At 37.0% G+C, this 25,054-nt stretch overlaps 1 protein-coding gene across 15 annotated transcripts in view; it reads right to left on the reverse strand.

Moving 5' to 3' along the window:
- Positions 1-5,655, reverse strand: part of LOC111018315 (ADP-ribosylation factor GTPase-activating protein AGD2) — a 71,889-nt gene extending 66,234 nt beyond the window's left edge. For 7 of the 15 annotated variants that reach the window (XM_088116976.1, XM_088116980.1, XM_088116978.1 and 4 more), the window contains exon 1: positions 5,483-5,655. In XM_088116976.1, coding sequence (XP_087973102.1) covers positions 5,483-5,530 — 48 coding nt within the window. In that variant the 5' untranslated portion in view covers positions 5,531-5,655. Of the gene's footprint in view, positions 1-141; positions 4,140-5,482 lie in introns of those variants that run through there. The other 8 variants (XM_022294350.2, XM_088116984.1, XM_088116991.1 and 5 more) reach the window with 6 other exon arrangements.
- Positions 5,656-25,054: the final 19,399 nt, after the last annotated feature.

The raw sequence follows: 25,054 nt of genomic DNA on the forward strand, positions 1-25,054 counted from the left end.
AAACAAAAAATATAAGAGTCCCAAAGACAACCAAAATCAAACTTAGAAGGGAGATATAAAGCTCTCCCAATTACAACATATCATACTAGGAGAATAATTAGAGAAAGAGGCATCTAGAGAACACCAATGTGAAGCTTTCACCTTTGCAATGCAGAAGCATTCTTCTGGAGACTTCCTTTTCTCTTCAAATATTCGTTGGTTCCGCTCAAACCAAATTTCGGAAAATAAGGCTTTGACACCATTTATCCATAGAAGCCGAGCTTTAAGGTTTAAACCCGATACACTTAGGAGTTGAATGACGTTATTTGGGACAGCTTGATCAAACACCCACTGTAACGAGAATGGCTGGAAAAGAAACTCTAACAAAGCTTGGAGAAAATGCAATGGAAAAATAAATGAGACGGCTGCTCATCACTATTCTTACACAATATGCACATGGAAGGAGACAAGAACATGCTAGAATTCTTCCTTTGGAGAATGTTGGCTGTATTCACCTTTCCTTGAATCAAAATCCAAGTAAGAAAGCTGACCTTTTTAAGGCTTTTAGATTTCCAGATGGCTTTGAAAACATCCTGTGAAAAGCTTGAAGAAGAACGAAATGTTGTGCATAAAGAATTAACCGTGAATAAGCCGGAAGGATCAATCACCCACCTTCGTTGATCCTCATTAGAGTTCAGGGAGATGTGACTGAGAGAGGACAACAACTCCGAAAAAGCTTCAATTTCCTCATCCTTCAACAAATGCCTAGTTTCAATTCTCCAAGAATTAGCGGTTGAATGCCAATGATTAAAGACTGAACCTGTTGGGCTAGAAGAGATTCGATGTAAAGATGGAAATTTGTCCTTCAATGCTCTGTCTCCAAGCCAAATATGAGACCAAAATCTGTGCGCTTGCCATTACCCACAGTGAAGGAACAAAAGTGTTCCACTTTGTCCCATTGCTTAGCAATATGGAACCAAGGACTACGAACACCACCAGACCGCTTCTCCAAAGTCTTCCAATCATATGTATCCAAACCATATATGCTTACAATAACCTTTCTCCAAAGGGATGATGGTTCATTGCAAAAATGCCAGCCCCACTTTGCTAACGAAGCCCTGTTTTTTTGCTGTATGCCACCAATCCCCAAGCCTCCCGCCTCCAATGAAGAGGAAGCAATGTTCCATTGGACTAAATGCTTCAAGGAAGCTTTACTGTTGCCTTCCCAATAAAAATTTTGCATCCTTTTCTCCACCTCCTTGCAGAAACTAGATGGCAAGTGAAATAATGAAAGATAGTAAGTGGGGATGTTGGATAAAATAGACTTACAAAGTTTCATATGCCCTCCTCTAAACAAATGGAACCGGCGCCATCTATCCAGCTTCTTTGCTATCTTTTCCATAACCGGCGGCTTCCATAACTCTTGCGATTTTGGATTACCACCCAAGGGTAAACCTAGATACATTATAGGCAATGCTTCAAATTTACAATTGAAACTTCCAGCCACTTGAAAAACTCGCTGCTGCCTTATACTGACTCCACATAGTGCTGATTTCTCCCAATTTACTTTCATACCAAACAGCCATTCAAAGGCTTGAATGGATTTGAAAAGATTTCGCAACATGTCATTATCATCTTTGCAAAAAAGAAGAGTATCGTCCGCGAATTGAAGATGAGAAATATGTACATTAGAAGTCCCTACGAGAAAGCTCTCAAAGTAGCCTTTTGAATGAGAGTACTCCAAAAGGCTACTTAATACACCACTCACCAAGATGAATAAGAAAGGAGAAAGAGGGTCTTCTTGCCTTAGACCTCTTGATGCTTTAATTCTCTCTTTTGGCCTTCCATTGATGAAGATAGAAAATTGAGTATCTTTCACGCAACCATTGATCCACTGAATCCATCTTCTACCAAAACCTTTCTGTTTAAGTACTTCTTCAAGAAAACCCCACACTATCAAATGCTTTTTCAATGTCTAGCTTAATGAGCCACCCTTTCTACTTTCGATTTTTATAATTTGCCACAACTTCATTTGCTATTAATACCGGGTCCAGAATTTGTCTTCCTTCGATGAATGCACTTTGAGTTTCAGAAATTTTTATGCGATCCGCTAAGACTTTTGCGATTATCTTATAAATGGAGTGAGTAAGACTTATAGGCCTGAAGTCTTTTACTTTCACCGCAGCCTCTTTCTTAGGAATTAAACAGATGAAGTTTTCTTTGAGGCACTTATTAATGTGCCCATTTAGGTAAAACTCATCGAATAACCGCCGAAAATCACCCTTTAGTTGCTGCCAAAACTTCAGAAAAAAGTCAGAGGTGTACCCATCTGGACCAGGGGCTTTGTTCTTCCCAAGGCTTTTCAAAGCCAACCATATTTCTTTGTCATCAAAAGGCCTTTCCAACCACAAACGATCTTGGTTGGAAATAGGTCTCCAATCAATGTTTCTTGGCGAAAATCTTGTGGTCTGTTCTTTAGTATACAACTTATCAAAGAAGTTGATAATTTCGGTTTCAATCTCTTCTTGCGTGACTAAGGAGGAGCCTCTTTCATCTACTAATTCTGAAATCATGGACTTTCATTTCCTGGCTGCCAAATATCTGTGAAAGAAACCAGTGTTTTCGTCCCCTTCTTTTAACCAATGAAGTTTGCTTTTTTGGATCAGATTTCTTTCCTCCACTATATATAGGTTTAAAAGATCAGCCTTCAGAGAACATCTCCTCTCCTTATCTACTGCTGAAATGCCAACAGATTCTTCTAAATGGTCAATAGCAAGAATGTCTTCAATAATCTTCCTTTCGCTTGCCTTTTTCAGTTTCTCCTGTTGCACATACCACTGTCTGAGGGGTGTTTTAAGATTTCTGAGCTTGGAAGCTAAGCTGAAACCGGCCCAACCATACGAAGTGTCATGAGCTTGAATAGCATTCCGGTTTATTACTTTTCGATCTCGAAAACTCCTAAGGCTGTGATCTTGAAGATGGAGAAGCTTATCAGGGATTTCATTTGGAATGGGGAAATAACAAGAAAGGTAGTCATTTGGTGAATTGGAACATGGCTTCGTTGCCTAAAAAAAGAGGGGGGCTCGGGGTGGGATTTTTAAAACAAAGGAATCGATCGTTGCTTCTAAATGGCACGGGAGATTTGCTCATGAAGAATCCAATTTGTGGAGGAGGGTTATTGGAGCTATTTATGGTGTTGAGACCCATGGTTGGACGACTAAACTTCTGAAGGTCTCAACTAGAGGTCGCCCCTAGCTTAACATTGATAAAACTAGAGGTGATTTTTTGAAGTTTGTTATCTTCAAAGCCTCCAAGGGGAGAGTGAGATTTTGGGAGGATGTGTGGATTAACACATCTCCTTTTTCTGTGACGTTTCCCGAGTGCTATAGGATTTCGAATAAGAAAGACTGTGTGGTGGCAGATTGTTGGGTGAGTCCTCCCTAGCCTGGGACTTGGGGTTGGGAAGAAATTTGTTTGACAGAGAGATCCCACGATGGGCTAACTTTACGGAGAAGCTAGACTCTTTGCAGCTGGGTGAAGGGAAAGATAAGTTGTGGTGGAAGGCTGATAGCAGTTGAGTTTTCTCGGCCAAATCAGCATTTTTGTACTTGTCCAAACCATCCCCCAAGCTACAAGCACCTGTGGTAACCTACATCTCGAACTTCAAGGTGCCTAAGAAGGTGAAGATATTTCTTTGGTCAGTGTTTTACAGGAGCATCGATACGACTGACAGACTTCAACGTCAGTACCCCTACTGGTCTCTCTCCCCTTCAGATACGACCATTGATCACTTGTTCCTCCATTGCCCTTTCGTTGCTAAGGTTTGGCCTTTTGTCAGTAGGGAGATCGGTCTCTCTTTTTGTTCCTCGCAAGATTGATGATTTGTTCCTCGCAAGATTTATGATTTGTTTCTCGAAAATTTTGGGGGAGGTCTTCTCAAAGGCAAGGCTTTTGATTTGTGGAATTGTGCTGTGAGGGCCATCTTACGGCTCATTTGGAGAGAAATGAATAGTAGGCTTTTTGAAGATAAAAAGACCTTAGAGGATGTTTTTTGTTGCAATACACAGCATATTACTTCGTGGTGGTCTATAAATCTCAAGAAATTCTTTTGTAATTTCAGCCTACATGATAGTTCAAAAGTGGCAAGCTACTATTTGAATATACTAGTTTTGGGCTCTTTGAATATACTAGTTTCTTATCCCAAAAAAAAAAAAAAAAAAAAAAAAAAAAAAAAAAAAAACCTATTGCCAACCAAGGCAACTAAGAAGATGATGTGTTTGAGAAAGCAAAACAAAGGAATTTGGGAATTAAATGGGTCTGTCTCCTCCACACACTATGACAAGCCTTCTCCAAACCGTAATGATGCCATGATGGTAGCTCAACATCTTGTCTATGTTTATCTTGTCATGGAACATAAGAGGGTCGAGGCTCTTGGGAGAAAAGGGCGCTCATTAAAAACCTCATATGATAAAACAAAATCCCACCATCATCATCTCACAAGAAAAAAGTGTCATATATCAATAGACTCTTCATTAAATCCCTTTGGAGCTCCAAATATATTGTCTAGACTTCTTTGGATTTCGTGGGAGCTTCAGGTGGTATTCTCATTATGTGGAATGAGCCATCTTTCAACGTCTCCAACATTACCAGAAGTGCCTTATCTCAATCTCTTCTCATCTCTTTTGCTCATGGCTTCAATTTTTGGCCTACAGTCTGTCTAAATATGAGGAAACCCTCTCTTTTGGGAGGAATTAATAGACCTCTCCTATCTGCACGAACGATTGGGAGGTGATTTCACCACTATTCGTTGGACCGAGGAGAAACCGACTTGTAGAAGACCCACCAGTAGCATGCACCAATTTAACAACTTCTTTAAACTTGTTGCTCTCCGGGACATCCCCCTCTTCAATGGTCTTTATACATGGTCAGATTTCAGTGATAGCCTACTCTTACTCTAATTGACAGATTCCTATTGACAGACGTTTTTCTCTCCAAGTTCCCAAAGCAGTGGTTAAGAGATTGAATCGGCCTACATCAGACCATTACCCCATACGTCATGGGTCAATGTAAAATGGTTTACTACAAAGAACTTGCTTCTAACTATCTTTCACTGTCATCAAAGAAATTCCGACCTAACCACATTTCATCTTCAGGTTTCAATTTTAGCAGAAGTAGTAGCAGACCAGATTTTTAACATTACAGCATTGGCAACTGAAAGGAGAAATCAACATATTACTGATCCTTATTCAATTAAAAAATAAAATGAAAAAAAAAAAAGCAAGTCCTCTTTTAACACATTGAAAGGGATACAGACGGCAGACGAATACAAAAAACAGAATTATACTTCTCAAAGTAGAAAGAAATGATTCCAGTGCACACATGACAGAAAATAAGTTGATAATACTGAACCCACTTGATCGCCAATCACAAATCCACCAACCTACAGAATCCGACGGGAAACTTAAATAAAATTGAAACAATTCGATCCGTAAAAGGGAGCTACCTGTTTCAAGAACATTGGGGAATCCTCGAGTTTGACGAACGCCGCCATTCCGTCCGCTCGGTGCGTATGGGACAGAGAAAAATTCCTTGTTTCTCAGCTGAGAGTATGAGATTCAGCCATGGCGATGGGGAAGTAATGAGGGTGGAATTATTGTGCACGTGGAGGGCTCCTTGGTCATCATGGCATACAAAACAAAAGCCCACTCACCCAACCCGATGTCCACCCTTTCCCATTATTTTCACTTTGACCAAAATACCCCTCTAACTCACGAAGAACAATTTTTATATTTATTTTGACGTGTTTGGTAATGTTTTTGTTTCTGGTTCCTGTTTCTTCGTTTTTAATAAAGAAAAATGAATTGTATGGTCTCAACATCAATGTAATAATACAATCTTCTTATTTATGTGTTGGAGCAAATGGAAAATAGAAACAAGAAAGAAAAAAAATTTTGGTTGTTTCCAAAACTTCTATACAAATTTTTGGAATGTTCCTAAAAAATAAAAAATAATAAATATAGTTAGTGGCAAGATGCTTAGATTTCTTAAGAAAATTGGAAACAAGAAACGAGAAACATGAACGTTACCAAATGAATCCTAAAATACTCGTTTCTTTTCACAATGGGGTGGGGATTAGAACTCAGGTCACTACTTTATTGTCGGAGATATGCGTCTTTAATAGGTATGGCAAAAAAACTCATGGGACTCGATCTGCTCGAGTACCTGACCTGATCGGGTCAAGGAATCCCCGGTTTGACCGAGGATGTGGTCAAATCGAGGTCCTCGGCAGGGACGGGGTGGGGATGGGCCCCGTCCCCGCCCCGTTTAATATTTTATTAATTTTTCTATTTTTATATAATAATATTAATATATATCAAGCTATTTAGCCACTTTTTCTTCATTTTTTATACTAGTAATAAAAAATTAATTAAAAATATTTTTTTATAACGGAAACGGGTTCCCTATTAGGAATCCACGCCCTGTCCCCGCCCCCAAAATTTCGAGGACGGGGGCGGCGATGGGGAAAAAATTACCAAAGGGGCGGGGATGGGGATGACCCCCCGACCACATCCGTCCCGTTGTCATCCCTAGTCTTTAACATGTTACTTTATATATCTTTTGTGTTTTATGAAAATGTGTTGATAGTAAAGTCATATAACTCTTTCATATGACCCTCTTTGTTTCTTATTTTTCATTTATCGTTTGTATGACGGGTTTCTCATTTATTTCCTTTTAATAAAATAAAAAAATGGAACTTGTAGAACCATAAATTTTGGACAATCATAAACGGTTACGTCGTTATTGACAAAACTGTATTTTTATTAAATTTGTGGATAATTATAAATTATTCCTAAATTAAAATTAAAGAAGAAAATGACAATTCTCAAATAATGTCATATGTCATTCATTGGGCCCTTTGGACCAGTTTTAATTGTTCAACTAGGTTCATACAAAATTAGGTCCGGTATCCATTTAGTTTACAAATCTACTAGATGGTATTTTGGCCTGAAAACTCAAATTACTATAAGACCATTATGGTGGATTGATATTTAAATAAGTCCAAATCCACCTAAAGAATTGGGCTGAGTCCAAAATCACCAAAACCCAAATCTTTTGAAATTAAATTGGGCATGTAACCCAAATAGAGTTCAAATTCATGGGTTGGGCCCAAAACTAGTCGTTTTGAAGTTAAATTGGGCCAATGACCCAGATCCATTGGTTTGGTAAAAAAATAGCCCAAGCCCAAAGCTTATTAAGCCGGCGGAAACCTCTATAAATAGAGGGGTCTCCCTCATTTTCAAAGGTTCAGAATTTCATACTTGAGAGAACTCACACCAAAGTGAAAACTCTTTAAATACTTGAAGATTCGAAGACAAACTTGAACACTCGATGAACATAGAACTTCAGTCTAAGTTCAAAAACAAACATATCAATCTTCACATCAAGTTCAAGAAAAAGAATCAGAGGATAAAGACTAGAGATTGAATCAACTATACAACTTATACAACAACATAAAAGTTCAACTCCACAAATCCTAATTTCTCCGAAATTCTCGTGTGAACGAATTGGTACGCCCAGTGGTACGATCTCTACCTCTCATCTCTTCCTCAAGAATCAAAATTTTGCCAGAGAAAGTAATGACATTATAGAAAATCTTCCCAACAAATCTTCTCCTTGATAATGAGAAAGGGGTATGAAGAAGATTGCTCTTCATTGCAAGAGCTTAAACTGCATGATGTTTCTTGGTCACGTGAACTTAAAAAATAAGAGACCAAAAATATATAAATATACATATATATCGAACTACGTTATAACTTGATCCATTTTCTTAAAGAGCACGGAGGCAGCTTAAAAGAAAAACTTTAAGTTCATTCTAGAAAAAAAATGTCACTGTGGAAATTACAAATTGAAACATGGTTATTGTTATGGAAAGCGACCACCACAATTAAAGTAGCCAAGCAAATTGTCGTTGCCAAGGATAGACAACACAATCGTCAAATTTGAAGAGTGATTCTTGTTTGAATCTCATAGAAGAAAAAAAAGATCCAATTATTGTCAGTAAACTAGAGGCATGTTTATCTCCTAAAACTCCAAAGTTGAATTAAATCAAGATTTCCTTTGGGCATATTCCAAATTTTACTCATGTCGAAATTGGAGTAAAATTCAAATTTTATTATAAATTCAAGCCAAATTTAAATATGTCCAAGATGTTATTTGAAGACAAAATTTTGGTAGAATTGGAAATTTACTTCAAATAAAAATTTGGATATATTGCAAAATTTATCCCAAATCAAAATTTCAATTTTAAATTGGAATTAAGGTAGAACATACAATCTACTAAAATTCAAATAAAGTTTATTGCCAAATAAGAATATCAAAATTTTGACCAAAATTCATATTTTGATTAATTGTCATAAAAATGTGTCAAAAAAATAGTTGATCAAAATTTTGAACAAGATTCATATTTTAATTAATTTGGCACATTAATAGGGATTGAAATCGTAAATAAATATCAGACATTTCAATTCCAAACTTTTTCAAGATTCACCACGTATACTCGTGCATAAATCTCGAAAATGGACATTTGTTGACTGATAAATTTCGGCAAATCACAAATTGCCACATAATAATGACAAAGTTATATGTCATTAAATCGAGGTCAATTAAAAATTTGATAAGTGTCTCTAAATTAAAATATATAAAACAAAATTGGCCAATTAAATAACGCACACGTTATTTTTGGGCATTTGAATTCGACCAATCAAATTATGTCATGACTATATGATGACATAAGTTTGTCTAATAAGATTGCGCCACATATGACATAAATTGGTCCAATCAAAATTCGCTACGTCTATTTCAAATGGGTCCAAGCCCACCTAAGGTACATGAATGACCCTACAAATAAAGGGGTTTATTCACCATCTAATTTATCTTGCATAGGATCAAAATTCTCTCCACACATAGGATTAAAATCTTTCAGCTCTCTAAAGATCAAGGAGAAGCCAAAGAAGATTAAGATTATCATCAACGATCAAGATCAACAAGCCACCAAGAAATCGATCAAGATCAACAAGCCACCAAGAGATCGATCAAGATCAATAAGCCACCAAGAGGCCGATCAAGATCAACAAGCCAAAGGACTGATCAAGATCAACAAGTCTAGAAGGCTGATCAAGATTAACAACTCGCAAGAAGGCCGATCTAGATCAACAAACCACTAGAAGGCCGATCAAGATCTACAAGCCACCGAAAGGCTGATCGAGATCCACAAGCCGCTCAGAGGCCAATCAAGATCAACGAGCTGCCAAGATGTCGATCCAGATCCACAAGCCGCCAAGAAGTCGATCAAGATAGATCAACAAGCCGCCAAGAGGCCAATCAAGATCAACAAGCCAATAATTAAGGGAAAGAATCATATGATAAATATTAGAGATTGTACGAACCCCAAATATCAATATAAATTGTATTTAGTTCACGAAATAAAATTTCCTTGAAAATCTCGTGTGAACAGAGCTGAATTTAGTAATTATTTTTCTTGTTTGGTAAATATTTATTGGTTGTTAACTTTTTAAATTCTATATGGAAATCCTTTTTTAAATTTAATATTCAAAATTTTCATATTATATTAATCTTTCGATATTTAGTATATATTTCATAAGTCAAGAATGATAAAATCTTGTTTTTATTTATGTTTTGAAAAAAAACTTGAAAGAAGAAACAATAATCTTATTTTGTTGTTTCCATATATATAGTTTTAGACACATTTATTAAAAATGAGGAATGATAAATAGGAAAAGTTAGCAAATGCTCATGTTTTTCAAAAACTAGAAATGTGAACAAAACATGAAATGTTACCAAACAAGCCGTTAGTTAATATTTAAAATATGATTAAATTACAAATTTAGTTTGATGATATTGTGTATTATGGGTGAGAAAATCTCTATTTTCTACAATTCGAATTCCCCTTAAAGGAATTCAAAAGGAGAAAATATCTTGATGGTCTTAGGATTTTCCCTAGATTCAGGAGAATATATCCTTTATTCAAAAAGAAGAAGATATCCTGATGGTCTTAGGATTTTACCTCTATAAATAAAAGGTCATAATGAAGGTACGCTACAAGTCCCTACTATTTGCTATGCTAAATACCCTACACTATATACTTGACTACTCCGATACTAACTTAAGCATCGGAGCCTGTATGGCAAGAGCCACACCGGTCTTTAGTGCTCTTATGTTTTGCAAGTCTCGTCGATCCCTTTTATTCTAGAAGATTTGTGGAAATTTGGCGGAACCCCACAAGACAAAATTTATGGATCAACAATTGGCACCGTCTATGGGGACGATTAAAGATCTAAAAGTCAAGACGATCAACGACGAATTGATCGAAAATTGTTCCGATCCAAGGAGGTTTAGGGAAAAGCAAATCAACAAATTCTGAGGCAGGACCCAGAACAAACGAATCAACAATTCCAGGACAGATCATGGGTAAGTTAATCAACAGCTTGGTCAAGGAACTCGAATTGGGACATACCTAGAAGTAGGCTAATAAGCTAGAAGCCAGTCAATGAAACATGAGAAGAGAATCTTAAAGGTGTTGAAAAATGCATGCGTATAGGCCCATCAAGATTAAAACAAAAAGCAGGCAAGCCAAACCAATCAATGAAACCCAAGGTATAAAACCATTTTGCAAAAGTCAAAATAGGTTAGAAACCCAAGGGTGTTGATTAAACTCAGGGTAAAAAACTGACAAAAGCCAAATAGGTTAGAAACCCAAGGGTGTCGACTAAACTCAAAGTATAAAATCATTGGTGAAAGTCAAATAGGTTAAAAACCCAAGAGTAAACCCAAAGGTATAAAACCATGGGCAAAAGCCAAATAGGTTACCCAAGAGTGATACCGCTGGCCCAGTTAAAAGTTAGATCCCAATACTAAAATCTAACGATTAAAACTAATCGTATGGTAGAGGCCAAGAGACTTGACCACAACTAACTACGACAAAAAGGTATGTGGGCTATTTTCACAAAAATAGTCATCCATGAAATGACCAAGCGATAAGTACTCTCAATATAAAAACCTTAGCATTTTGTTCATGCCTATTGCATTTTATTTTGAGAGTGGAGGCTAATGTTATGGGTGAGAAAATCCCTATTTTCTACAATTCGAATTCCCCTTAAAGGAATTCAAAAGGAGAAGATATCCTGATGGTCTTAAGATTTTTCCTAGATTCAGGAGAATATATCATTTATTCAAAAGGAGAAGATATCTAATAGCCTTAGGATTTTCCCTCTATAAATAAAAGGTCATAATGAAGGTACGCTACAAGTTCCTACTATTTGCTATGCTTAAATACCGTACACTTTATACTCGACTACTCCGATACTAACTTAAGCATCAAAGTCTATGTGGCAAGAGGCATACCGATCTTTAGTGCTCTTCTGTTTTGCAGGTCTCTTTGATCCCTTTTATTCTAGAAGATTGGTGCGAGTTTGGTGGAATCCAAAGAGGCCGAATTTATGCATCAAAATAAATTTCGGTTTCCGTGCAGGTGCATGAAATTCTCCACTGAAGTTGGCCATACTACGTGAGCGTATGGAAGATTTGGGGGCCGTTTTCCTCTTAGGTTGCGTAGGCATTAACTTTACACTCATTTTAGCACTAACATAAAAATTTTCCTCACTTTATTTATTTTTCTTCTCATTGGTGAATAAAGAGAGTCTCGTTACATTAAAAAAGGGTCTCATTGCATTAAAAAAAAAAGGTCTCATAGCATGAAAAAAGGAGTCTTATTGCATTAAAAAATGAGATCTCATTGCATTAAAAGAAAGTCTCATTGCATTTGCATTAGCTTTAACTTTTTGATTTTCCTCATCCTATTTTATTATTATTATTTTCTCTAAAAAGTTTCACAAAATTTCCTTTTTTTTCCTTTAAAGTAATTTTCACAAATGGTACAAAATTTGACTAAGTCTTAAATCAATAAATATTGGCAATAAATTAAAGCATGACTTCTATCAAAACTCCAACCCAATAATGGAAAGTGGAAAACCAAGAAACTATCCGCTAATGGTTAGAAAGCTGCAATGTATTCATGGCGACGCCTCATTGGAGAATGTTATAGCACCGTTCCAAAGCACATGAGGAACTTTGAAACAGTAGTCAATTAGGCGTCCCGAAAAAAAATGCTCAAATCCCTTAGCAAACTTCGATGAGATCTAGAGCATTAAGGACAGTTTTATTGATACTCTACTTTAATCTATTTCCAATTTAATGATTTTTAAGCTTTGTGGTTAAAACTTGGCAAATTTTTTTCTTTCGAGTTATTTCTTGTAATATTTATTTATTTACCCTATTTATAATAAATTCACGAGCTTATTTATTCACGATTTATATTTCTCTCTCATCTTGTTTTCTATTAAAAAAAATTGTTCAAGATAGCTCGGTCACTGTCACCGCATTGCACTTACTGTACCAGACATAGGGCGAGGTTTAATAATGGAAGATCAAAAAGCTGAGTAAGAGAAAACAAGGAAAGGCATTGAGGAACTACGAGAAAAGTTAGATGTAATCTTCCTCGCGCTAGAAAAAGGCAAGATAGTTGCGGATCTCGCTACATCTAGCAATCCCGTCCATGACCCGCAAGAAACCCCGCCTTATCCACTGGGTTTGGTCCACCTCTTAGGCTAGTAGTAGAGGGCTTTATGCCACAGTATACGTCGTATAATGCTCTGTATGATATTCTAGTTGGTTAGTATTTGCATCCTTTTGTTAAAGGAGCTCAGCAAGTCCTAACCAACATCATCTTTCAAGAGCCCGAGCAGGTCGTGGCACCACCTACAGTTCCTAATCTTGGTGATACCCCGGCGGAAAAGTACCCGGAAGGGCAAAATGCCCCTAATAATGAGAAGCTCAAAGTGCTGGAGGAAAGATTAAGAACAGTCGAGGGAACAGACGTTTATGGCAACATTGATGCTTCTCAATTGTGCTTGGTGTCTGGGTTAGGCATTCCTCCGAAATTCATGGTGCCAAAATTTGAGAAATACGATGGTTCGTATTGTCCTAAGAACCATCTCATAATGTACCGCAGAAAGATGGCAGCGTACATTCAAAATGACAAATTGCTTATACACTGTTTTCAAAACAGTTTTTTTGGTCCAGCGTCTCATTGGTACATGCAGTTGGATAGCTCTCATGTTGACTCTAGAAGTATCTGACTGATTCCTTCCTAAAACAACATAAGCATAATATAGATATGACTCTAGATCGCTTGGATTTGCAGAGGATGGAAAAGAAAAGTACAAAGAGCTTTAAGGAGTGTGCTTAAAGGTGGAGGGATACGGCAGATCATGTCCAACCTCCTTTAACAAATAAGGAGCTATCAGCCATGTTCATCAATACCCTAAAACATCCTTTCGGATAACTAGTACTGTCGATGAGTCATCAACCACGAAGAAAGCAAGTTCTTCGAAGAAGAAGGAAAGCGAGGTGCAAATGGTAGGAGGAGAACGACTCTCTTGGAAGCAGCAACCGTATGGTAGGACACCGCGATACTCTCCATATTATTACCCAACGCCATACGGGTATAATCAACCCTATGTAAACAATGCAACCTTTCAGTACTCTGCCTCTCAAAATTTCCAACCCCTGCCAAGTCAGAATTTCCAACCTATGGGTCACTAGCAGAACACCTTTTATACTCAAGGGCAGCAGAATAATAAGGGGGTGCGTAAACAAACTTAGTTGATGTAAGGTTCCTTACGGTATCTAATTACCCTGAGTGGGTGGCGAACATTGTCACCGTACCAAAGAGAAATGGACAAGTAAGAATGTGTGTGGATTATAAAAACTTGAATGGTGCAAGTTCAAAAGACAACTTCCCGCTTCCTCATATCGATGTGTTGGTAGATAATACTATTCGATTCTTAATCTTCTTCTTTGTGGATGGGTTCTCACGATACAATCAAATCAAGATGGCACCTGAGGATCGTGGAAAAACCACATTCATTAAGCTGTGAGGAACTTTCTGCTACAAAGTTATGTCGTTCGGGCTAAAAACGTCGGGGCAACCTACCAGCGTGCCATGGTTACCCTCTTTCATGACTTGATGCACAAAGAAATTGAAGTTTACGTGGATGATATGATTGCCAAGTCAAAACAAGATGAGGAGCACACAACTATTTTAAGAAAGCTATTTGATCAATTGAAGAAGTTCAAATTGAAACTCAATACAAATAAACGCATATTTGGGGCAACCATTGGAAAACTTCTGGCTTTGTAAAGCCAAGAATACATTAAAGTTGACCAGGATAAAGTCAAAGCAATCTTAGAGATGTCACCTCCACAGATCTAGAAAGAAGTTAGAGGGTTCCTAGGACGACTCAATTACATCGCAAGGTTCATATCTCACGTAACAGCAACTTGCGAACCCATCTTTAAATTGCTTCGCAAGAATAATGATGAGGTTTGGAGTGAGGGCTGTCAGGTAGCATTCGACAATATTAAGCAGTATTTGCAGGACCCTCCAATTTGTGTGCCACAAACTCCAGGACGACTTCTTATTTTATATCTCACAGTGACTGAAAAATCAATGGAATGTGTACTGGGGCAGCAGGATGATTCAGGCAGAAAAGAACAGGTCATATATTATTTAAGTAAGAAGTTCATCGATTGTGAGGCTAGATACTCTCAAGTAGAAAAAACTTGTGCTCTAACTTGGGCTGTCAAACGTCTAAGACAATACATGTTGTATTATACAAAATGGATCATTTCAAATTGAGTCGTGAAACTAAAACGAAATAGTGCAAAAAAAAAAAATTTCACTGAGTAAGAAAACAATTAAAATCAGTATGGTTATAGAGCAAAATGGGCTTTAATGGAGGTTAACTACTAATGTAACAAGAGTAAGGGGAAGAATTTATGTGACTTCTTCTGGGCTCACGTAAACAATGCTACAACATTAACGATATAATATACTGGCCAAACAGACATGGAATCTTCCTAGATTTCCCAGATTTTCGGCTATTACGTTTTAGGGCAAACATGACAGCATATCAGCACAGTTTATAGTCTTACTAGGTGAGCCTTATTCCTAAGTACCCACGCTCTAAACTCAAGTAGATCTAGCACGAGTTGAAGCCAAACACTCCTTATTACAACTTTCTAGGAGCTAATAAAGAGGTATTTCAATATGTTGGCTAAACACATTGAAAATCAAACGTTAAAAATAACTTCAACTCAGTATATATATCATCATCAAAGCCTAAGCAAAGTTTACAGCCCCAGAATAAGTTCACAACATCCTCCCCCTTACAATAAACTTAGCTACGGAATGTCATACAAGAAAAGCGAAGGAGAAAATACAAAACTTGTGCACTAAATAGTACAAAAGAAGAAGAAAATGAGGAAAAACAACAGCCATTCACTCCCCTTGTTGTCTTCTTCGGGTTCCTCTTCAAGTGTCTTCCTCCTTCTCTTGTCTTATTCTCTCTAGGGTTTGATGAAGAATCCAATGGAGGCAACATTGAAATGTTACTTTTATACCCATCCTTGATTTTAGGGCAACACAAACGATAAAGTGGGCCCCAACTTAGAAAATCAGGTGAATCTGCATTTTACTGCAGTAATTTCTCGGGTAAAAAATTTGTCACTGTCAGCACTGTCTTTTCTGCATTTTTTATTTCGATGCTGCATCAAAACATTTAAAATTAGGTTATTCTTCATAACTCTCAACATTATCTACTAAGGCAAGGATGGTGAATTTATAACATTCTTGGCACAAAATCAGTGTAGATTGGGTGTTAGTGTGGCTATCCATAGCTATTTATATGAAATTCTTGCACAAATAACTCTCTTTTGAAGAGTTATCAACCCCATAAAGTACATTTTTTAAAAGCTATCTCTCTTCAGTCGAATTGCAAGGTGGCAGGTTCCGAATACGATATTGTCTATGTGACTTAAAAGGCCATTAAAGGGAGTGCTCTGGCCCACTGCCTAGCTTAACAACCTATAAATGACTATGAACCGGTGAAGTTCGACTTTCCATATGAGTATATCTCCACCATAACTACAAGTGAGGAAAGTTTAGACCCACAAACTTGGACCATGATGTTTGATGGTGCAGAGGTCATGGGATAGGGGCTATATTGATATCACCCAAAGGGGATCTCTACCTTCTAACCGCCAGGTTATGTTTTGACTGCACGCATAATATGGTTGAGTATGAGACATGCTCCATTGGTGTCCAAGCTGCTATTGATATGAAGGTTAAATAACTCAAAGTTTTGGAGGTTCTATGCTAGTAATTCATCAGTTAAGAGGAGAATGGAAAACAAGAAACACTGAGTTGTTGCCTTACAAACAACTCATAACAGAATTGTCACAAGAGTTTGCTGAAATCTCATTCGATTATTTGACAAGAGAAAATAATCAAATAGCATATGCATTGGCCACATTAGTAGTCATGTTCAATTTTGAACTTAATGAGATTCGTCCGATTAAAATTGAAAGGAGAGATATCCCAGCTTTTTGTATGAGCATTGAGGAAGAACCCGATGACAACCCTAGTTTCATGACATCAAACAATATATCAAGAGCAAATAATATCCACCCAATGCTTCAGAAAATGACAATGGGCATATGGTGGCTAGACAAATTTTGGAGGAAATCCATGAAGGAGTTTATGACACTCATGCAAATGGGCATATGATGGCTAGACAAATTTTAAGAGCATGCTATTACTGGTTGATTAGGGAGACAGATTGTATCAACTATGCAAGAAAATGTCAGAAATGTCAAATTTATTCAAACAAGACTCATGCTCATGCTTCTCATTTGCATACTTTGCCAGCTCTTTGGCCCTTCTCTATGTGGGGCATGGACGTGATAGGTCCTATTGAACCTAAAGCATCAAATGGACACCGATTTATTTTTGTAGTCATTGATTATTTTACTAAGTAGGTAGAAGCATCTTTTTACCGAGATGTGACAAAAGAAGTTGTAGTAAAATTCATTGAGAAATTATTTGTCGTTATGGTCTTTATGAAACCATAATTTCTGATAATGCAAGGAATTTGAACAACAAATTGATGAGCGAGCTCTATGAGCAGTTTAAGATCAAGCATCTCAATTCAACCCTTATCGACCCAAGATGAATGATGCAGTGGAAGCCACCAACAAAAACATAAAAAGAATCGTTGAAAAGATGACTGTAACTTACAGGGATTGGTATGAAATGCTTCCATTCGTCTTACATGGTTATCGCACCTCAATCCGTACTTCAATTGGGCAACCCATTTTCATTAGTTTGTGGTATGGAAGTTGTTCTTCCCATTGAAGTAGAAATTCCAACATTGAGAGTTACATGGAAGCTAAGTTACAAGAGGTTGAATGGGTCCAAAGGCGTTCTGAGCAGCTAAATTTTGTAGAAGAAAAGAGGTTGACGGTATTATGCAGAGGACAACTTGATGGGATGTTAATCCTGAAGCGGAAACGAGGATTGTGTTCATGAATTGAAAGGAGAAGAAAGACAACACAGTAAAACAAAAAACATGAAAGAATTGGTATTTACCTTTGAAGCTTTTCTTCTCTATCAATCCAATCGATAGCACCACAAGAGCCTTCCCTGCTATATTTCCAATGAGGAATGGTTTGTGGGAACCTTTTCTGGTTTTGAAAGCAATGGAGAAACTTGAGAGTTTGGAAGAAAATTTAATTTTTGCAGGAGAATCTAGAGGGATGCAGAACCATTCTACATCTCTTTTAACGATGTGGTGAGGAAGTTACCCACACCTTATCACTTGCCACTCCCCACCAAATATTGAGGGGAGTGGTAATATTAATCTAATTACCTTTATCGTTTTACCCCTCACTTGCCATTCCCCACCTCATCACTAGCTGGGTCAAATTATCATTTTACTCCCGAGTTACATCTTGCTCCTTAAATACCACTACTCCTCTAATGAACAACTCAGTTATGGTCCAACCAATAATTGGAAGTCCCTCTCAGACCAGTGAAAGAGTGGGGGCCTTTGTTCAGGTCCCGAAGTTAGCACTTAAGAGAACACCCATCTACTTCCCTAAAATTGGGAAAGAGTGAATTCCATCTTGTGCTATGTTCCCAGCTCCCCACTTAGTCTTGTCCCCAAAATGGTAGGAATGTTGAGTCGGCGACTTGGGTCACTCTCACCCATACAAATCAAAAGACTAGCCCTGATGAGCAGAAGTCCATAACTCACTCAGGATTGAGAATGAGTTGTCCAGCCATCCTATAAAATAGCAATCTATTAGTCAACGGTGTTACATCTAAAGATTGACTATTAAATATATACACTTGTATATCGAGGGTATATTACATATATACCCAATATTATATACTTTCTCCGTTACAAGATAATAATCTTAGATGTTTAGTTTATTGGATTTGGACAATACAATGTTATAAATTCAACAACAATTTGATTGAACATTACTTTATTGAATACAAATTTGTTTTTACATAATTACAAACTACGAGTTTAGGGCAACACATCCAACACAACTTTATCAAAGAAGAATGATGAAAGCCTATGACAAGAAAGTGCGCCTAAGAAGGCTTAGAAAGAGAGATTTGGTTCTAAAAAAAAAATCTTTCCATTATAGAAAGATCATCGAGGCAAATGGACTCCGAATTATGAATGACCATTTGTGGTGAAAAAGGCTTTCTCCCGAGGAGCACTAGTTCTAGCCAACATGGATGACAGCGAGCTATCAAATCCAGTCAATTAGATCATGTTCGAAAGTATTACGCATAATTTCCTATGTATTTCGAAAAGTTTCACTTTAATCTAAGTATTTTGCTTGAAAGACAATTTGTGTCTCACTCTCTATTATAGCCTATAAATTTGAACATCTTTGAGATACGTGTCCCTTGTCATAATTGGAAATACTCTTTATAAAGTCTATTCTCTATTCATCTCTTTCTACTTATGAATGATGGTAGTTGCTTACATCCAATGAAACGTGTTACTTAAAATCAAACATAGGGACACGAGAAGTCTAGAGATAAGGATATTTGTTCTCTAAGAACCATTGGGGCAAAAAGGCATCATAAAGTCATCGGGGGCAAAGTCGTCATAACATTTTCGCCTATTTAAGGAATGTTTGATGGCCAAGTCTCAATTTGTTCTATGCACTCTTGACCCAATTAAAGAGGTTTTGAAGAAAAGCAAATGCGATGATCAGGTTATCTGGATAATCATAAGGTTATATTACAAAAGCAGGTGATTTCACTATATCTTTTGCATCCCAAATAAAATTTTCATTATAATCATGTGTCGAGCACACAATTCATACATCGTTTCATGCATTTTCCTTGAAGAAGTCTCCAAGAAGTCCTAGGGCAAGAAATTTCATGATGGTTCATTTTACTCGAGCAAGTATTTTTATTTCTCGTTGGTTAAATCGCACCCGATCAAAGATCGTGGTCGAAGCTTGTGTCAAATCAGGTCCTTTGCCTTTAATTTTATGTTGGTTAAATCGAACCTAATAAAAAATCGTGGCCGAAGCCTGTGTCACACTAGGTCCATCGCATTTCAATTTTCCGTTGGTTAAATCGAACTTGATTAAAGATCATGGTCAAAGCCTGTATCAAGCCAGGTTTGTTGCCTTTTAATTTTCAGTTGGTTAAATTGAACCAAATCGAAGATTGGTCGAAGCCTGTGTCAAGACAGGTCCGTTGTGTTTTATTTTATCGTTGGTTAAATCAACCCGATTAAAGATCGTGGTCGAAGCTTGTGTCAAGCCAGGTCCGCCACCTTTCAATTTCTCGTTGGTTAAATCGAACCTGATCAAAGATCATGGTCGAATTCTGTGACAAGTTAGGTCCATTGCCTTTTAATTTCACGAGGGTTAAATCGAACTCGATCAAAGATCGTGGTTGAAGTTTGTGTCAAGCCAGGTCCAATACCTCTATTTTTCTTATGTGTTAAATCGAACCCGATCAAGGATCGTGGTCAAGCCTGTCAAGCAAGGTCTGTCGTTCCTGCTTCTTTGAAAAAATTTCCCTTTTCCAATACTTTGTCTTTTTGCCTTTGTCTACCCTCTTAGTTCTACAATGATACAAAAAGGGAGCAAGCTGTGGACATCGTATTTGATTCGACTTAATTTTAATTTTAATTTTTGTTGTTGTTGTTATTATTATTATTATTTATCTATTATTTTATATCTTATTTTATTTTGTTTAGTTTTATTATTTTTATAAGCTAAAGTAAGTTAGATTTTGTTAAAAGATTTGTTTTTATTAAAATGGGGAGGAAAGGGTTTTATTAAATCAATTAGATTTTATTTTAAAGAATTTGTTTTTTTATAAAAAGATTTTATTTTATTTATTATATTTTTATTTGTGTTTTGAAAGATTCTCCCCTCCTTCGTCAAAAGCTCCACACCTGGAATCCTTTCCTTCTTCTCCTCCCTCCTTTTTCTCTCTTTTTCTTTTGACTCTTATTTTTTTTACCGTTATATTTCTATGTATTTAAGAGGGCTGCAATAGACAGAACACAATAGAGAAAAAACTTGTAGATTTAAAATTTTGTTTTTAGTTAGGAAAGCTCACATTCTCTCCTTTAAACACCCATTAATTATTTCTTTTTATTTTTTCTTTTCTCCTTCCTTTTTGATTCTCTGTCTTCAACCTTGCCTTTTCTCCTTCTTCCTTATCATTCTCAATCTCTCTTTCCCAAACTCACCCACTCATACTATGGCAACAAACCTCCAGCGATGGCGTGAGCGGCAACGGATGCACAAGCTCTAGCACGGTAGATTCGGCGAACGATTGCAGCAAATCTAGTGAACAGATCCAGCAGTTCCAACGACTTCATAGACCTCCAGCGCAACCACGTGTAGTTCCAATTTTCGGCGGCTCACTCGGGACAACACCTCCGGTGCGAAGCTTTGCAGATCCGTACCCCCAGCGTTTCTTCACGACCCACAACACTTGCAACTTCGGCAACACCACCTGAAAAGTACGCAACCGATAGTGCGATCTCCACGAACTCCGACGAGACATATCAGATTCTAACGGTACCCACTCCGACAATGGCACGACCCTGGTGACTACCTCTGGCATTTACCATAGATTCCGACGACCCCCAAGGTGGATTTTGTTTCTAAAAAAAAAGGAAAGAAAAGAAAATTGAAGTTTATTTCCAACAAGGAAAATGATTTTGTTTTAAGATAAAAAAGAAAGGGTTGAATTTTTTTAAAATAAGGAAAAATGCTTTGGTAAAACGTTTTTCTTTAAAATAAGATAAAGATTTTATTTTGAAGAGAGTTTTTGTCAAATAAGGAAAAAACGTTTTCTTTTTTTTTTTAGTAAAATAAGTCAAGTTTTAAAAAAAAAAAAAAAGAAAGGAAAGAAAATCTTTTAAGTTTAAATAAATTTTTAAAAAGAAAACAAAGAATTTTGATGTTTAAAATTTGTTTTAAAATATAAAGATTTTTTTTTTCAAATAAAAGATAAGGTTTTTTTAAGAAGATTTTGTCTATTTTTTAAAATGTTTTTAAAATGCAAAATTTTGTTTTTTTTTTAAATAAGTCTCTTTTAAAAATGAATAAAATATTTTGTTTTAAATTTTCTTTGATTTAGTAAAAAATTGAATTTAAAGGAATTCTTTTTTTAAAGAAAAGTTGAAGAGTAAAGTTTTTTTGGAAAGTAAATAAAAGATTCAAAAGAAAATAAATTTTGTTTTGAAATAAATGGATTTCAAATTACAAAGTAAGTAAAAGTTTGTTTTTAAAATAAAAGAATTATTAAATAAGTTTTAAAAAAATGAATAAGAGAATTTTCTAAATAAGTTTTATTTTATAAATAAGAAATTTTTTAATAAATAAAAAAATTAAAACGGATTTCAAACTTAGAATAAATAAAAAGTTGTATTATTATTATTTTTTAAGTAAAGGATTTCGGTTTTTTAAAGCTTAAAAATGAAGTTTTGTTGTTTAAAAACAAAATCCAGTTTATATCCTTAGGGTGGCACAGTGGCAAAAGTGAATTTTTTTTTAATTATTTTTTTTACTAAATAATTATTTCAGAAGTTCCAATGACTGGAATTGAAATCTTCTAATATTCTCGAGGTGATAAAATTTTCTAATGGCCTTCGGGCCACTCATAATTATTAGTTCATATTTTATAATTAAGTATGAGTTAATAAAATATGGGAAATTTAAATAAAAATACAAAAATATTTTTCTTTTTGGACCGATAAAATATAATAGGATAATTTATGACAAAATTTAGTAACCGTTTTCGAACGGGTGTCGTAGGGTGCTAACACCTTCCTTACGCTCAGTCGACTCCCGAACAAAAAATTTGTTTTCGTAGACTGAATTTTTTTTTAAATAGGTGATCAATCACACCTCGTGGATAATTGGTGGCGACTCCGCAGACCAAGTTTTTTTATTTATTCGATCCATTCCTTGAAACTAGGTCTAAATATGCTATCTTTAGATAGGTAGTTGAGATACTTGGGGAATAAGACTAAGTGGTTCCTAAAATTAGGGAAGTTATTTTGCTAAGTTTAGAAATCGCCTAAAATTAGAAAAAGGCTAAGTTTAGGTAACTTGGTGGGCAAGGGTGGTTGCTCTATAAAAGAGATAGGTTGGAACTTGTCAAATCATCCCACTCCATCTATAACTGTATTCTTACTTTAAAGTGTACAATAGTGAAAAGGTAAGAAAAGTGGGGTCATTTACCCCATCAAGACTTGTGTTATGTTTGTCATGTGTTTCTAAGCACGTCGTGTTCTTCTTATCGTGTCTCTGATTTGGGTAAGTGAGTAAAGACTGAACTAAGGTGCAGTCCTTAGTCCGCACATAGGGAAAAACTCTTAATTGAATTTTAGCCGATACTAACCATTTTTCCCGAGAAATGTTCAGGTGACGTTGCTAAAGGTGCATTCCTTTATGCAGAATCATGGACAAAAGCTTGAAAGCTTGAGTTGCATTTTTGGAACGACATGTGGGTTTTCCTGAGGGACGAGTGTTGAGAATCCTTGAGGAGCATGCCAAGGCAATGCTGAAATGAGTCCCACTGACCTTAGTTTACATCACTAAGCAGCAACAGACCTAAATTTGTACACTAGAGAAAGTAGTGGATGGATATGCTGAACATTTGAGAATACAGTTCACGCAGGCTGCTGAGATAATGTTGCAATTGAATGAAGAAATAGTTAGGTTTGTCAATGAGATATGGACGAAGATAGCTTTGTTGTGGCAGAAGAATGATCTCCTTTGGCAAACATGGGGTAGACAATTTTTTCCCAATCCAAGAAGAATTGGAACCATGGAAGAACTTTTTGTGGGACAAACCTCGGGTGAACGAATTGCAAGCGAAGACAATGAAGTCATTGTGCTAGCGACTCCAACGAGGAGACCAACCCTACAATCTGATTGAAGCAGCAATATGTGGATGTTGGCTGTGCGGAGTGTTGCATCCCGTGAATGCTTGTCCAAACAAAGACAACAAAGGCAAAGGTAGACGTTATCCATTCTACCCATAGGTGAAACAAGTGGGGGACTGAGAAGGATAGGAGCCAAGTGACTCAGGAGGGACCACACCAATCAAGAATGGTGTAATAAGCGTTGCTCGCAAGTTCGATCATTTTTCTTTTCTGCAGGTTTTCATTTGGTTTTCCATAAAATTTTAAATTGATTGATGCTCATATAGAGGTTCATGACATACCACTCTGCTCATTCATGATGGAATGAAGTTGGCCTCAATGAGGACGTCGAGTAGCTTAAGCGGGTGAGGTTTGTTACGAGAGTGAAAACGAGCATACGTGGCTAGGTGGATTTGGCCTAGGCCATGGGCGTGAGGATACAATGTGGTATCAGAGTTTGACGTGGTTAGTGTCTCGGAGCCAAGTTACACGACGTGGCGGCCATGGGCAGTACATGTTGTAGGAGGCGAGTGAAGGTGGACGCTCAGTGGAGCCTTACGACATGCTGGCATGGAGCGCAAGTGATGCGCGTATTGGCAATGACAGAAGCAAGACGTACGCTGGCGTGTAGTCTTTTATGCACACAAGCGCTAGGCAACAGGTTCATATGACATAGACATGCGGCCAGCCGTGGCCAAGGCAGCTAATGGCGTGCACGTAGGGGGCGTGCGTGATAGCAGGACAACAAGCACACTGACGGATGCATGCAAGTAGATAGACACGCACAAGTTTGATATAAGCAGACGTCATGGGCGGATGGTGCGCTTATGCAGACGCTCGCCCAGTAAGCACCAGACGTAGGGAGAGGCGTGTGCACGTGCGGGATAGGGGCAGGCACGCGGATGCAGGCGCAAGGCTATGCGCAAGCAACACACATGAAACACCCTTATGTATTGGACTTCTTAAATAGAAGTTCTAAACTTGAGGTGTAAGGCTTGGCATTGAATTTGTAAAAGTCTTCCTTGAGACTGGGTCCAAATATGCTATTTTTTAAATAGGTGGTTAAGATACTTGGGGACTAAGACTAAGTGGTTCCTAAAATTAGGGAAGTTAGCTTGTTAAGTTTAAGAATGCATAAAATTTGTAAAAGGGAGAGTTTATGTGACTCAGTGGACAAGAGTAATTATCTTATAAAAGGGATAAGTTGGGATTGGTCCAATCACCCCACTCCACCCACAAGTGTATTCTTAATTCAAAGTGTGCAATAATGAAAAGGTAAGAAAAGTGGGGGTCGTTTGCCACATCAAGACTTGTGTTGCGTTTGCCGTGTGTTTCTAAACATGTTGTGTTCTTCCTATCGTGTCTCTGATCTGGGCAAATGAGTGAAGGTTGAACTAAAGTGCATTCCTTATGAAACACATGGGGAAAAATTCTTAATTGAGTTTTAGTTGTGTGACACCCCTATCGTGGAGTTAAACCCTTAGTGGCCCACCAACCAAAATATCAAGTTATGGGTGGTTATTTTTTTAAATCATTTTTATTTCATTGTATTCTTCTCGATGGAAGAAGAATGTATAGAGAGATTTTATAGAAAAACTAAGATCTCTAGCCTAAAAACAAAAAGAAGTCTATGTTTTCCATCATGGTATGAATTAAAGCATTGG

The sequence above is a fragment of the Momordica charantia genome (assembly GCF_013281855.1).
Source record: "Momordica charantia cultivar OHB3-1 chromosome 9 unlocalized genomic scaffold, Mcharantia_2.0 BLBB01000009.1, whole genome shotgun sequence".
Classification (NCBI taxonomy): Eukaryota; Viridiplantae; Streptophyta; class Magnoliopsida; order Cucurbitales; family Cucurbitaceae; genus Momordica; species Momordica charantia.